The 16309-nt window shown below is 35.1% G+C and overlaps 1 protein-coding gene across 1 annotated transcript in view; it reads right to left on the minus strand.

The window, feature by feature from the left end:
- Nucleotides 1-2599: 2599 nt before the first annotated feature.
- Nucleotides 2600-16309, minus strand: part of LOC149224873 (uncharacterized) — a 203206-nt gene continuing 189496 nt past the window's right edge. Inside the window, exons 6-8 of the mRNA XM_089386309.1 lie at nt 3814-4057; nt 3604-3711; nt 2600-3235 (exon numbers count right to left, since the gene is read on the minus strand). Of these exons, the coding sequence (XP_089242435.1) occupies nt 3116-3235; nt 3604-3711; nt 3814-4057 (472 nt within the window). The 3' untranslated portion in view covers nt 2600-3115. The remainder of the gene's footprint in view (nt 3236-3603; nt 3712-3813; nt 4058-16309) is intronic.

Genomic DNA, 16309 nt, shown 5'->3' on the forward strand with positions numbered 1-16309 from the left:
TTCCATAGTGCCCCATACTCTCCATGGTGGACAGAGTGTGTTAAATATGCTACCAGATACTTCAACAATTTCAGAAGAGAAATTGTTTCTAGATCCTACAAACTAGGATCTAATCACAATATAATGGATAGCTTGAGAAAGATCTCACATATGGCCATGAATATCTCCATTATCCCCTAGTACTAGGAAACCAAAAGGCTACATAACTCTCACACTCATTAATTTCCTAATACAAATAGATATGAGAGATACATGTGCAAAAACTAAAACTATATAAGTTCAAAATACCCAAACTTTGTACTAAGAATTTATTCTATCATTCCTCCTAACTAAAGAAGCATTGACCTCCAATTATTTTAAGATAGAGGGGAAGTTTTACTATCATCCATGCGAAATGAGTATAATGCAGATGTTGACCTTGTTGAGTGATAATGAAAGAAGTGGCAGATCTCTCATGAAACCTGTGAGACAAGATATGCAACTAAAATTGTGGAAACTAAACTCTCTCTATGATGTAGATTAACAAGATAGAACCCAAATCCATATAGATAAGAAGAACAATAAAAACCAATTGAAACAAGCTACTAAAACACCATTAAAAGTAGGGTAATCCAAATTACAAAATTGTTGAAGTAGATACTCCAACAAAGGTATGTGAAGGTTTGTACCCTTGGCTCATGCGAAGGACTATGACACCTATGCAAAGGTATGTTTCTCTTGTTTATGCGAAGGACTAAAGCTACTCTCTGTGGATAATATGAAGGTTTGTAATACCTTCTTTTGTGATATATTTGAGGCTAAGAATGAGGTCAATATTCGAACCTCTTGGAGACCATTCAAAGGCCTAGTTGTAGACCTCTTATGAACATAATTGAAGGAATTCTTGTTCATAGAATTGAAGGGTTGACTTGAGTTATTATGATGGTTAGTTTTGTCTATGTACCTTGTTGAAGGCTTTTGTTTATGACATATTGATTGATTGATTGATGTACTTATGTTGCTATCAAAATTACAATTTACTTGAATAAATATTTGTTGGAGCAAGGGCCAATTTAATGGCTCCATACACCATTTCGCATGCCAAGGAATGTGGTAGTTGAGAAGCTTTAACGTTGGAGAATCCATTACGATTTGGCATTGAATTATCATTGCTAGATTGATCATGACAAAGAGTTGGTGTAGAGTGAAGTGATAAGCAAAACTTGTGTTGATTAAATCTGTATTTAAGGTGCCACCCTCCATATGTTATATACTTGACGCTTACTAGGGAGGTGGTATAACATGTGTCTAGTAATTACCTTGGCTTACGTTAATGATCACTCAATGTGGGAAAACTAACATTTAAACTTCACACTTATGCTCTATTCTACTTATTATAATCTATGTTATTTGTGTAAAATTGTCAATGACACACTTCGTGGAATGGCTTACAACCAAGCGAATTATTTTTTAATCTTGTAACTAATTATGGTCATCAATATTGTTAATATCCACCCTAACTACTAGAACCTTGTGCTTAGGCTCTCTTACATTCAAAAATTTTAGTATTGACTTGATGAATGAGTTGGAAAAATTGAGGAGTTAGAGTGAATTGATTTGAGATAATAAAATAATACAAAAAACACTAAATTTCAATTAAAAATTATTTTTAATTAATATGAAAGTTTTCAATTCTTATGATGCAAACTTCCAATAATAACTCATTTGGAATACATATATGACACTACATAATACAAAACACCATGGATTATTGACAAGGCACAAGTCTACTGGTTATCTATTACGAATACGATTAGAAAAACAACCAAAATTTCTTCTTCTTTATGTTTTTCAATGATAGATTATTTGTGAGTCAAAATTGTCAAGTCAATTCGCCACATAAGTCAAACTCATCATGTCAATCTAACTTATGTTTTACATGCAAATCAAAATTGGAGTATAACATTGGGCCAAATCGGACTAAGAAAAGGTGACTTGACTTGCTTTCTTAAAAGAGTAGAGCCAAACTTAAGCGTCAACTCATAGTGCAAAAGGTTTGGTAACTATACTTTTCTCTATTATATCCTAATATTTTTGTACTAATTGGCACCTTTAAATATACTGGTATCATATGCTAAGAAAAAAAATTAATGTTAAAGAATTGTAAAAATCAGCCCAACTATTTTAACAATTTAGTACAATATAAGAAATATACTGTGTTGCCATTTAATTAATATCCAAAACTTATAAAAGCCTGAGCCATGTATCCATATTCCATTTGTACTTTAACTTGAATTTATTGAAAGGGATGCTGATTTCATGAATGTTGTTAGAATTTCAAGCACACAATAAGGATTACATAGCTCCATATTTTCGATATTTGTGTAACCAAAAGCACGATACGGTTGCATCATGAAACTGCCGAAAAAATTAGTGTCAGAATGTCAATCTATGCTACTATTCAAGGTTTTACTGGAATGCTCATCTATTATTTTCAGTTTCTATGACAGGCATCACATACATAACATTTATTTGTGATCATGATCTAATAGTGTAAATATTATCATTATCTAGATTTTCCTTTTCTTTCTCACTTATCAGTGATACAGATACAGTAATAGAATTTGAAATTTGTTTATTAAATTGTATAGTTTTATGGGAGACTAATAAAAAAACACTATCTATATACTCGCACATTGATAACAATTGTGAAACAAAGGTTGTTTATGAATTACTACAAGAACAAAAGCTTTGCCAATCCCTGACTTTGAGGTGCAAGTCAATGGGTTGATGCAATAACATCCTCCCTCTCTAGGTAAATTTCTCACTTAAAGGTTGCCATACGGTTTATGAGTCCCCTTGCTTGTGACTGTTACTGTTGTGATGCCTTCTTAGAGGTTGCCTATATGGTTTATGGGTCCCTGGTTATCATTGTGATGTCTTCTTAAATGCAAACATATAAATCACAGTGGCATATTCCAATCCAACTTTTATATGATTACTACTATAAAGATATAAGATATGTCCTGAACTTCTGAGATACTGGATGAGTGGCATATTCCTATCCAACTTTAATATAACTGCTACTATAGAAATACAAAAGATGTCTTCAAATGATGTGCAGCATTTGAACGATTTAGACTGGAGCAAGGTTCTTGGTAACAGGTAGAGATCCATCATAGCTGCATTTGAAAACATCTGGTTTCCTCATTACACGAGGACCAGCAGATGGGCCATTCTTCTGTGGCCGTATATCCTACATAGAAACACAAATATTCAATGAGCTAGCGAATTTAATTCTTGGAACAGAACTAGAAGTTTCAGTTACCATATGGAATTTACAAAACATGAAGAAGCAGTTTGCATATATATCCCTGTGCAAGGAAGTGAAGGGTGCTTTGACAGATGCTACTCTACAAAGAGTTCTGGCTAAAAACACAAAATCGACTTGTTCAACCTAAATGGAAGTTCACTTGTAGCTTACTGACAGAAATAAGAGTGCCAATGTGTATATGTTCGTTCATATTTGCTTATTGAAGAGCATGATATCTCTAATTCACCTGAGATATGTTGGTGCATTTATGCTTTGGTACAAAATGCATATAAAGAGAGCAAGAGAGAGACCTGATCAAAAATTGCAGTAGGGATTGCAAGTGTTACAACAGCATTCGGAGGATCAACAATACTTGACACTCTGGCTTCACAAGGGCAACAAGATAGGAGCAAATAACTCTGCATGTAACACCATCAGAATTTCAGAGAGAACCACACATAATTAATTTCCAAATTACTATTTGGTTTCATTGTAACTAATGTTTGGAAGGATAAGTGGACCTGTTCTTTGGAGTATCCAAATTTGAAAAGATAATCGATGGCATTGAGAACAGCACGTTTAAATGCAACACTTGAATCGAGGTAATGCTGACGACCACTTTCATCCACACTAATACCTTCAAATACTAGCCATTCCGAGAATCTGGGTTCTACAGGACCAATCTCAAAAATTGGGTTGACATGAAGCATCGTTGGCCCCATTGGGGTGAGATACTTTGCCATCCCATCTCTTATAATTTCACATCTACAAAATTCAATGTACAAAGAATTATAAGGCACCTTTTTTGCTCTAAGGAGTCATATTCAATAATAGAACAGTTTGATGTCAAGCATGCATTCAAAATCACATGGACTATGCAGACAAACAAGACCCTGAGATGAAATGATCAATTTTATAAGCTCGTGGTTATTGGATTCTGAAAGCTCTTGGTGACATGCTGGCCCTTTTAGCTGTTATAGACAGGGACGTTCCTGGCACCACAGTTTTCTGCATGTTGTAACTTGTAACCACCTTGAATCCTGATTTACTTGTTTGTTTTCTCAAGTAATATGTGAAGCATTTAAAAAAATTAAAAACTAAGTTTAGAGAAATTTGAAAAAATAAGCAACATATGAAAATATTGAAAATTTGTATTTAGAAAAATAAATAATAAAAATCTGAAAGTACGATCAAATATTTATCATAATTCATAGAGGCAACATAGTAAAAACAATTATAGGAAATTCCATTGGCACCTATGTTACTAGAAACTGCAAATAGGGGATCTGTACCTGGCAGAAACCTGTCTCAAAACAAAAACCACATGAGAAACCCATTTCTATTGTTTGTCTCTTGATTTTGGATGGGAATTTTGTTTCTCAAGAAACAAGTAGTGTTTCTGCAGGTCATTTCTGGCAGGTGTTACTTTTATTCTCTATATGCCAAGTGTTTGTAAAAATGCATACGAGAAAAATTTAGACATTTTGTAATTGCATTGCCAGTAGAATTAGCCCATTTTTTAAAAGGGAACATTATAGACCCACTGTCCTTCAAAAAGGAATGCTGAATGAGTGAGTGAGATCTGACTGGAGCAAGAAGTGGAGGATCCTGGCATCATCTTATGTGCTGATCATATTGGGCTACTGGCTAGCTGGCTGTCCAAGGAGGAGAAAAGTTTTCTCCTAAGGGTTACCGACTTTTTGGGTGGGTAACAACTCCCAAATTTCATCCATGTGACTAGTTCACTAAAAATTAATTCACATAATTTTTTGCTACTTTATTTTCCATTTGGTAAATTACCTTCTAATATTTTTTTGGCAACTTTCCAAGCTCAGGTAGGTTCTAGCTATAGTTGAGCTACTGCAATTTCCTTCTAGCATGTAGAGTTTCAAATTTCAGAAACAAGTCACTTTCTATCTGTTGAGAAATATAGCTCAAGTAGGAGCTTCTTGCACAGGTCAGGTGTGAACATATGAGTAGTAGTTCGAGACAACTTCTAATGACCACTTAGTAAAAGTGAGGAATAATACCATCTTGTAATTTCACTTTAATAAATAAAAGTGAAAGTCAAATTTTCCATGTTCTCCTAGTCTTAGATATCTAAATTGAATATTCTAGGATATTAGTGAATTAGACTTGTTCTAATCTTAGCCATACACCTCATTCTTGAGATAAGGTGCTTGCTACGATTAAGGAGATTAATTGCTAAGATATGAGATATTATTTGCTAAGATTAAGGAGATTAGTTGCTAAGATATGATATATTAGTTGCTAAGATTGAGGAGATTAGTTATCTCTCTCAAAGCATAAATAGGACACAATGGGGAAATTTGAAACACACATAGGAACACTTGTGAGAGGTGGAGACCAAGAGAAGAAGGAGATTGCATCTGAGAGGAGAACATACAGATTTGTTGTAGCAAATGGCAAGAGGGAATCCGTATAGCAATAGTTGTTGTCTTTCTTTAATAGAGCCATACTTCTATTTCAACAGGTTATACTTCTATGTTTTGTAGTGTTTGTTTAAAATACTGAGAGGGGGTTGAATCAGTGTTTCCCTTAATTTTAGCAATTGGTTAGTTTATTCTTTAACATTCAAAGCATCAAACAGACATGAAACAGTACACAGAAGATTTTGTCTCAACAAGTGCTTCGTTATGTATGATGTACAATGTACATACAAATTTACCAGTTGAACTGGAAGGAAGTACACGACTCCCCAAGGGGTTTTACCAGCAAAGCTGGAAGGAAGCAAATGCTCCCTGAATGCGTTTGGGCTCCTGTACTAGGGATAATGACCCAACTACAATATGCCACTTCAACTGCTGCTACCACTGTCCACTCACACCAATTCTCTTCCACACTGCCTGCTGCTTAAATCTGCTTCACTCTTCTATTTGTTGCCACTGCTGCTGCACATCACTGTCTTGCAAACTCTGATATGTATTAGATGCCCTCACTGTCACAAACAAGCCAACAATCACACTGTCATAACTGTCATCAAGATTACTACTGTTACTGTCATAAAGTTTGTTGTCACTGAAGGTTACTACTGTCATCAAGGTCACTGCTATCGTGAATGTCACTGCTATTCAATAAGGTCATTGTAACAAGATCATTGTCACTATCATGTCTCCACCTGTCAAGTAGATCACTATCACATCTCTAAGTCACTGTATTTGTCAAGTATATTACTGTCACATCTGCAAGTCACTATCACTGTCAACCCTTAGCAAACCTCTATCTCTATTCTCAACCATGCTCACACTATCAACATCAATGACATCTCAATGCATCAACAACAGTATTTGGAGGCCATAATAATTCTCTGTGGTGCAAAACAAATAACCTACACATCAAACTCATTGTATATTCAAGCAATGTGCAAACAAACTTTGGGTGCAAAGACAATGTGTATAGACACTGTTGAGTCCTCTGTAGTCACAGAAGGGCTGCCAATATTATGATTGCACAGGTTTCATAATAAACACTCAATCAAACATATTAGTTGCATTCTAACATTGGTCATGATGCCCAAACATATAGGTCGGCAATGATGCCTATCATGATGTTGATCTTCAACAACTACTTCAAGGCTTCAACCACATGTCACAAGTGTAAATGTCGGCTTGCTCAAGGTTGTAGACACATGTATGAATGCATACATTTTATATCCAATGTTTATCCTGATGAATATGCAGCGTATCAAAGGACATACCACTATAGAACTTAGTACTTACACTAGTCCGAATACTTTAAGTAACTCTTTTCTTAGGGCCGAATACTGCCTCTGCTTTTTAATTCTTAGTCACAAGGTTAGCAGTAATACGATCTTATGGGTACAATATTAGAATTTTGGCTCGATGCATTGATCTACACACAACACTTCCGTAATGCACAAGAGTTTGCTTAAATAGATACATGTACAGAGGTATATAGCAACTGCAACTAGGTCACTGTTGTGATTATTTCTTTGTTGGTCAAGGAGAACCTTCAAACTGCAGGCCAAGAAACAAAGTAACAATCAAAACTCTTTTCTCTCAGAAGATTAGGCTACACACTTCATGATGCCTCAAAACTGTGTCAACGACTCAAGACTAGGGTTCTTCTTGGTTTTTCAGAATGTCTTGCAGGTACTTTTCAAGCTTTAGAAACATTTTCTTAACTTGTTCAAATAGAATTAAGATACTCTTCTATAGTCTTCTGAAAATTGTGCATGACTCCCCAGAAAAGTGTCGCAGAGGATTGGTGATTAGGCTTTCCTAAGAAATTAGATTTCTCACACGTGTAGATACTTGCTATTTGAACATTGTAGGTATATTTTTGTGGGGTTACTTCCCTAGGCACGCATCTTCAGAACATTAGTCTCCTCGTCAAGTGTTTAAGCTCCTCAAAACCACATATAATTTCTGAGATATATTTCCTTGCATCTTGTGTCCTTCAATTATAAAGCATGACGAATTTCTACAACAAACGTCTTTCAATACATATCACCGATCTGTAAATTTAAATGTGTGCCATTCTGAGGAGACCAAATACTACAGAGCCAAAGAGATTTATCTTCAGCGTGACCTTCAGAAAACAATCTAACAACTCCTTTCAAACTGCTGCAGGTTGCAAAATCCAAGAACACAGGAGTAAAGCCACTCGAGAATAAACTGCAGCTAGTATGTTATAGAAAGGCCGCAGACATTTGATTTTCATGGAAGAAATACCCCTCTATAGTGCTCAGACTTCCTACAAAAGGAACTTGAAACAACAAATCCCATTTAGACTATACCCAAGCGAATATCCCTTCAACAAAACTTCTTCACATCATGCCCTTTTGTTTCTCCACAAGATCGCATATAATTTCAGAGCTTGCTTCATGTCTAGGAGAGCTAGTGAGTTGATCCAGAATTCATGAGTCCTTCCTGCAAAAATAATTTGGAACCCTTGATCCCAAAACAATCTAATACCCTTCAAGACTTTTGAGATCTTGCCTTCTTGTTCTATGTTCCACAGACCAAAATAGAATCTCAAAGCTCAATAAATATGTGTTCAGTGCATACTTAGGAGGGCTGACCGAATGCCTTTTTTGTTAGAAAATCAGAAAGGCAGAAAGATTTTCTTATCTAGATAATTACTTGTGATATATTTGAATTCTTATTATCTTATTTTATGTCTTCTTTTATCTTCTTATCATCAAGCAACTATCACAACCAAATGCATGAAGATCAAAACAACAAGTGTCACAGTATGTAGGCTCTCAGCCAAGGAAAAACCCCTCTTCTAGGGGAAAACCCAAAAATTCTCCTCTTCCTTTAGAACCAAATCAAATGAGACAACCAAGACCCTTTGACCAAGATAAAGACTTTCTCCAATCCACCAAGTCAACCTCCCAAGATAGTCCTTCCAATCACCTTCTAATCAACAATGGTCAACCTTCTCAATACTGCAACAATCACAAATTTCGGCCCTCCTGCAATAGAATTTAGGCCTTACTGCAGACCTACAATTTCGACCCCTTACTGCAACCCAAAAACTCGCATGTGTGACAAAAATGAGAGAATTTCGGCTTCCTTTTTGGTAGACAAATGTTTCCTTCTTCTTTGCTATGATTCTTCTCTCCATCTAGGTATTTCACACTTCTTTCTCCCTCTTGCAATTGTAGATCGAAACTTGCTTGGTAAGTGGTCAAATGAGGTCGAGTTGCACTTCTATATATAGCCTTCTGTGTGGTCGAATTCCCTTAATGAGGCTGACTTGTTTTCTCTTGAGGCCGACTTGGTGGAGGGACAAATGACACTTTTTACATAAAAATAATTTTCTTCTTTGATACAATAAGCCCAATAAGGGTCTAGGACAAGATGACATGGAAAATGACTCATGACATAAACCCTAGAAGCACACAATGGGTGCTTTGACCTAGAAACAAAGTAAATAGAGCATGAAACCCATTCTTATAAATAATTTTTCTTTTCTTTCTTTTGACAAATACATTTCATCATGACTCAAATACAATAATGAAGACCGGTACTAGTTACATTTCTCAACACTCCCTCTTAACTAGGGAGGTATTCATAATTGTTCGATTGGTACAAGGTTGACCTCAATTTGAAATGTTCTAAGAAGAGTACAACAACATACGCAATGCTAGGGATACCATAACTGCCAAGGTGTCCAACACATCAAAGATCCAAGTGTCATTTCCAAGACACTAATACAAGGATCTAAGACACTAACAGGGACTAAGGTGTCATCAAGGCAATATGCCACTATAGGTACCATTAGGCTACAACCCTGGTATCAATCCAACTGGATATAGATACCATCTAGGCCTTCATGCCAAGACACCAACCCTCAGGGATCCAGGTATCATCAAGGTCAAACAGCTCCACCTGACCAAGATACCCTCCCACATCGGGATTTAGACATCATCAAGGCCAAACTGAGATCTCAACACCAATCAGGCCAAGATGTCCTCCCAAGTACCATCATATGGGCAGTTCATGGTACTCATCTCTCCTTCTCAACCAAATCAAAGATTTCCATCAATCCAATCATGCTTCTAAAATATAAGAACTTTTCAGGGAGACAACAACACATCAGTTGCTTGTTCATCCATTTGAACACACTGTAGCCTCACGACCCCAATCACTTCCAATATATTTATTCTTATTATCGATATGCTAACACAATATTTGGGGTCCTCAACCATTTTGATGTTGCTTAGTTTATCGCATTATCCAAACAAATCTTCATGGAAGCTTCCTTCTTCAATTTATTTAGTAGCACCAAACTCAGCTTCAACACTTCTTAAACATCTGAGTCTTTGTTAATAACATATTAATACTAATTATCAATAGTGCATTAGCCATTCTTCGATCTCATTCTTTCTTTATCATGTTCTCGACTAAGGAGGATATACACTTTCCTTTATCCAAGCTTCCTATCAACTTAGGTAAATAAGTCCATTATCAACAACTATATTCTTCCAACTACAAGGCTCTTTATTTTGCTTTATCTCATCATTGGAGAACTTTAATCTTTCAAAACATCATTCTTCATATGACAACAAATTCACCTTTCAATAAAAAATGTAAACTTCAATGTCATCAGGATTCTTACATCTCCCTCTTTCCATCATGCTCATTACAAGGTCATCATCAAACACGAGGCAGGGTTATAACTTTACAACCTTTTGCAAACTATGTGCCTGCAAATTTCAACAAGTATAACTAAGTATGTACAATAGTATGAAATGAACTTTATCAATATAGGGTTAGCATGTTATCACAAAGAGAGCATTTAGGGTTATCAAAACTTAGATATTCAAATAATAGACCTAGTTAGCAATTAACTAGGTTTACACTTTCATGCCCTAGACTCTTACAATAACCTTTACTGGGTTTTGTCACAAATGCTAGACGCCATCATCAAAACTTTAATATTAAACATCAAATATACAACAACTAAACCAAGTTAGGGTTTCAACCATACAGAAAACATATACACCGAGGGTTTCATTCTTAGGATCTTACATTAACTATTATAAGGGTTTTTGTCATAAACCCTAATTCATCAAAAACCCTAATTCATCAAAGCCTAAAAGCTAGGGTTTCATAATATGTTCTAGATATCATCAAAAAGTCCTAAAAGGCTAGGGTTTTTATAGTGGACCCTAAAGGTTAGGCTTTTACCAAAGTGAACAAAAGATAGATAGTATGATAAGGGTTGATTTAATTTAAAGATCAATCACCCTAACAAATAAGAATCTTTATGATTCTATAGCAAAGCCCTAAACATGAGAGAGTTAATAATATAAAGCATATTTCAAAATTATCATACCTTCTTATCTGCTACAAATCTTGCAATTTTACATACCTTGAGTTGCTCCTTCTACAAACCTTTTAGGGTTTCCTTATTGAAAGGTTGCCTCTGCAACAAAGCGTCTTTCTTCTTTTGGAGTCTCCCTCTGAATCTAGCCATAATCCTTATTGCAAGCATTCTTTAGAGTATACCTACAAACTTTCCTTCCAAGGAAAACACGAGAAAAGATTATAAGCAAGCGAAAGTGAAGCTAGAAATATAAAGGAAATCAACAAAGAAAAGGAAATAAAGAACATGATACTTATCTTTTGTAAAAAAGGGGGGAAGCTCCCTCTTGATCTTACATCAATCTAGTCTTGTGAGGGATTCCTTTAACTCATCAAAACAACTCAAGAACTTTCTAACAAAACATATTAAATCTATAAACCCTAGAAATCAAAAAGAAAGATTGATCCTAGAGTCAAACATAAGAGAAACTCTACAAGAACTAAACAAGAACTAAAACAAGAACTTAAATATTTATTATTATTAATATTATATATATATATATATATATATATATATATATATATATATATATATATATATATATATATTTTAGGTGGTTCACGGACACCCGCGGTCACTCGGTGGCCGTTACGTCCACGGAAATATCTGAGCTTGATCAAGGGTATCAAGCCCCGCGGGCAATAACTAGGCCTAACCCCAAGGGCTTTAGGGAGAATTGACCCTGTGACCTCCCGAACGGCGAGACACTTATTTGACCAGTTGAACTAACCCTTGGGGCTTAGAATAACTTAAATAACTTATATATGAGACTTATAGAATAAGTCCTTGACTTCAAAGTCCTCGGTTTTAGACTTCTTGGAGGATTATCATCAGTAGAAATTGTAGCTTGGTCCCTTTCTCTCTTCTTGTTCTTAGGATTATCGGGGCATTGATTCTTATAATGTCCCATCTTGTGACAATGATAGCATTCTATTTTAGAGAGGTCAATCTTCCCATGATTTTTCTTTGGCCCCTTAAACTTCTTATTTCCTCCTTTCTTCTTGAAATGAGCAGAGTAGGCATTTGAGGTATTTTCTTCATCTTCTTTCTTACCTCCTATCAAGGAAAGACGAGCTTCTTCTTGAATACAGGCAAACCACATTTCTTCGAAGGATGGAGAATTCTTCCAACTACTAATTCCAGCTGCAAAGGCATTCCAAGACTTTGGTAGTCCTCGAAGGGCATGGATCACAAGTTCCTTTTCAGGGACTATTTCATCAACAACTTGTAGTTCATCTCTTATTACAGAATAGGAAGATATTGCATCATCTTTGGTCATTTTGACAGTTCGAAGTTCATTCTTTAGACTTGCCACTGGTCTAATATTCTTGATTGTAAATAACTTGGATAGAGCATCGTACATTTTTATTAAAGAATCTTGTGTGGATATTTAGGGAATCAAGTTGTTTTTAACTCCATCCACAATTAGGTTCATGGAAATAATGTCATTTTCTTTGTACTTCTCTTTTCCAGCACCATCTGAAGGTACTTTGACTTTTCCTTGTACTAATTCCAATACCTTATTCTTTGCAACGATGAGATCCATCCTTGTTTTCCATGCTCTAAAGTTAGAGGCTCCTTGAAGTTTGTTCTCAGATTTCATTGTGATGCCATAGATATATTTGTCAATGTCACCCTTGCTCGATATAGGTTTTCTCCTTCAAGGTAGCTTATAGTAGATCAAAATCAGTATATGACTTTCTTCCTCCTAGTCGATGAAATCCTTTAATAGATCTTCAAAAATCAAATAATGAGACTCCTTTTCTTCTTATGACCTGACTTGAATCCTTATGAGCGCAATTGACCTTCAAGCTATCTTTTCCTTCTTCTTCACCTTAGCTCTGATACCATGTTAGAAAATCAGAAAGGAAAAAAGATTCTCATCTAGATAATCACTTGTGATATATTTGAATTCTTATTAGCTTCTTTTATGTCTTCTTTTATCTTCTTATCATCAAGCATCTATCAAAACCAAATGCATGAAGATCAAAACAAGTGACACAGTATGTAGGCTCTCAGCCAGGGCAAAACCCCTCTTTTAGGGGAAAACCCAAAAATTCTCCTCTTCCTTTAGAACCAAATCAAATGAGACAACCAAGACCGTTTGACCAAGACAAAGACTTTCTCGTATCCACCAAGTTAGCCTCCCAAGATAGTCCTTCCAACAAGCTCATAATCAACAACGGTCAACCTTCTCAATATTGCAACAATCACAAATTTTGGCCATCTTGCAACAAAATTTCGGCCTTACTTTAGACCCATAATTTCGGCCCTTTACTGCAACCCAGAAACTCGTACATGTGACAAAAATGAGAGAATTTCAGCTTCCTTTTTGCTAGACAAATGTTTCCTTCTTCTTCGCTATGATTCTTCTCTCCTAGTTATTTCACACTTCTTTCTTCCTCTTGCAATTGCAAATCAAAACTTGCTTGGTAAGTGGTCAAATGAGGTCAAGTTGCACTTCTATATATATCCTTCTGTGTGGTTGAATTCCCTTAATGAGGCCAACTTGTCTTCTCTTGAGGCCGACTTGGTGGAGTGACAAATGACACTTTTTACATAAAAATAATTTTCTTCTTTGGTACAATAAGCCCAATAAGGGTCTAGGACAAGATAACATGGACAGTGACTCATGACATACACCCTAGAAGCACACATTGAGTGCTTTGACCTAGAAACAAAGTAAATAAAGCATGAAACCCATGCTTATAAATAATTTTTCTTTTATAATAATTTTCCTTTTCTTTCTTTTGACAAATACATTACATCATGACTCAAATACAACTATGAAGAGAGATACTAGCTACATTTCTCAACATTTTTATAGGTTTTGATGGTCTCATAAGAGGCAACTAAAATACTATTTTGGAGGGAGAACCATATTTAAAATCAAAACATTGGAGGGAAAAATAATTCAAATTTTGTTTTACAATTTTTTGGCCCAAAACCCTGCCGGAATTAGGATTTCCATAATTTTATTCTTCCTTAATGAAAGTTTTTATGTCATGGCTTCCACGTCATTTTGCTTCATTTTCCTGAGCCAATTGAATATTGCCACATTAGCATCCGTTTGGGGTTTTTGCCTACAACAAGGGGCTTGGACTTTTGACCAAGCATATCTCTCCAACCGTGAGACCTCTTGTGACGATCCACATACTATTGGAATCAGTATGACGATTAGAATCCAATGGTGAGGGTGTCCAAGACAAATTCATTGATCTGCATCATAAAAAATCCTCAACAAATGCGGGGTGTGCTCACTGTCGAGGGAATGCAAACCCTAGGGCTAGGGTTTCATCAATGCATCATCTCATCCATGAGAGCTAACATACCAAGGACATCAATGATGACATCCTGCACCTACTTTGATATCCTACACCCACTATGACATCCTACACCCACTTTGACATCAATGACAACATACTCAACAATGTTTTGTTTATAGTACAACCGCTAAGTTCCTACATACTGTGGACGTACCTTGTAAGTTTTTATCATTGGAATGATAAGTTGATTGAAGAGGAAAATCATTGTGCATGTGGGTTATTCATTTATTTATTCCACCGTTCATTTTTTTAGCCATATGAGCGATTGTTGCATGTTCAGAAATATTTAATAATGTGATTAAATAAGTTTAGATCTGATTTATTTAATTAAGAGAAACATAGGACAACAATCATCTAGAGCCTTTGGAAAATTTGACATGCTTTCAGAGCTATATCTCTGATTGAGATTCTCGAAGGTTTACAACATTAAATCAATTACTAAAATCAAAGACCAATAGTTAGAGAGTTTCATTATTGTTGCTGGAAGGACGAAGCACTCTTACAAAATATATATATATATATATATATATATATATATTCAGATCTAGAAAGTTTGTGCATTTGATCTCAGAGATGGTAGTAGCTAATCTTAAATTTGGGGACAAACTCGGATTGGTGCAAAATTCCTTCCTTGCTAAGAGGGAGTGTTGAGAAATATAGCTTGAACAAGAGCTTCTTGCACAAGTTAGGTGTGAACATGCAAGAAGTAGTTCGAGAAAACTTCTAGTGAGCACTCAACAAAGTGGGAAATAATACCATCTTGTAATTTCACTAAAATAAATAAAAGTGAAAATCAAATTTCCCATGTTCTCCTAGCCTTAGAAATCTGAATGAAATATTCTAGAATATTAGTGAATTAGATTTGTTCTAATCTTAGTCATACATCTCATTCTTGAGATAAGGTGGTTGCTAGGTGTTGTCGCGCAAAATGACACGACAACGCTCAGACCGGGGGCTGTCACTCTGATCCCCGGTCTCTCCGTTTAAGCCTGTCTCCCACGGCTAAGGGGGGTAGTCCCTGAGGAAAGATGGAGGCCAACTGCCAAGCAGTTGGGTTGGGAGACGAGATACACGATTGAGGCAAGCACAAAAATGATTTGATGAAACGAAGCAGACCAGTGCCTTACAAGATCTAAATGATTATTAGCTGAATGATCTAAGAATATGAGCCACGGACAACAATCATTTATTATCAGACAAATAGAACGATGCTTTAAATATCCAGTAAAAACCACCAAGTTCCTCGAATAACGATATCCGGCAAACTGAGAGAAATAAATTGCTTTGAATAACAGAGACACCAGATACTTATTTCAATTCAGATCTCAGCTTAAAAGATATGCAATGATAAACGACTGAATAAGGTAAAAGAAATTCTCCACAAAAAAAATTTTATTTTTTCAAATTTTTATTTATTTATTTTTTTTTTTTTTTTTTATTAAAAATCTAAAAATTAAAATTCTAAAAAAAAAAAAAAAAAAAAAACTAAGTTAATTTTAAAACTAGACTATATAAAAATTTAAAACTAAGACTGAAGCCTAAAATTTCCTTTTTATTATTATTTTTTTTTTATTTATCTAAAATCCAAAACCCTAAAAAAAAAATCTAAGACATTAACTAAAAGAAAACTACAACAATATAAATTACGAAAATCTAAAACTATGTGAAAATTAAATAAAATAAACTCTAAAAAAATATTCTAAACTAAACTAAAGAAATTAAATTAAAATTTAAAAAAAAGATGAAATCAAATTTAATTCTAAAACCTAAACAATGAAACGCATGTTTTATATTTTTTCTTTTATGTTGAAAACTAAAAAAAATAAAAATA

The sequence above is a fragment of the Pinus tabuliformis genome, chromosome Q (assembly GCF_031772625.1).
Source record: "Pinus tabuliformis cultivar Carrire ecotype Pingquan chromosome Q, CPIR1, whole genome shotgun sequence".
NCBI classification, from domain to species: domain Eukaryota; kingdom Viridiplantae; phylum Streptophyta; class Pinopsida; order Pinales; family Pinaceae; genus Pinus; species Pinus tabuliformis.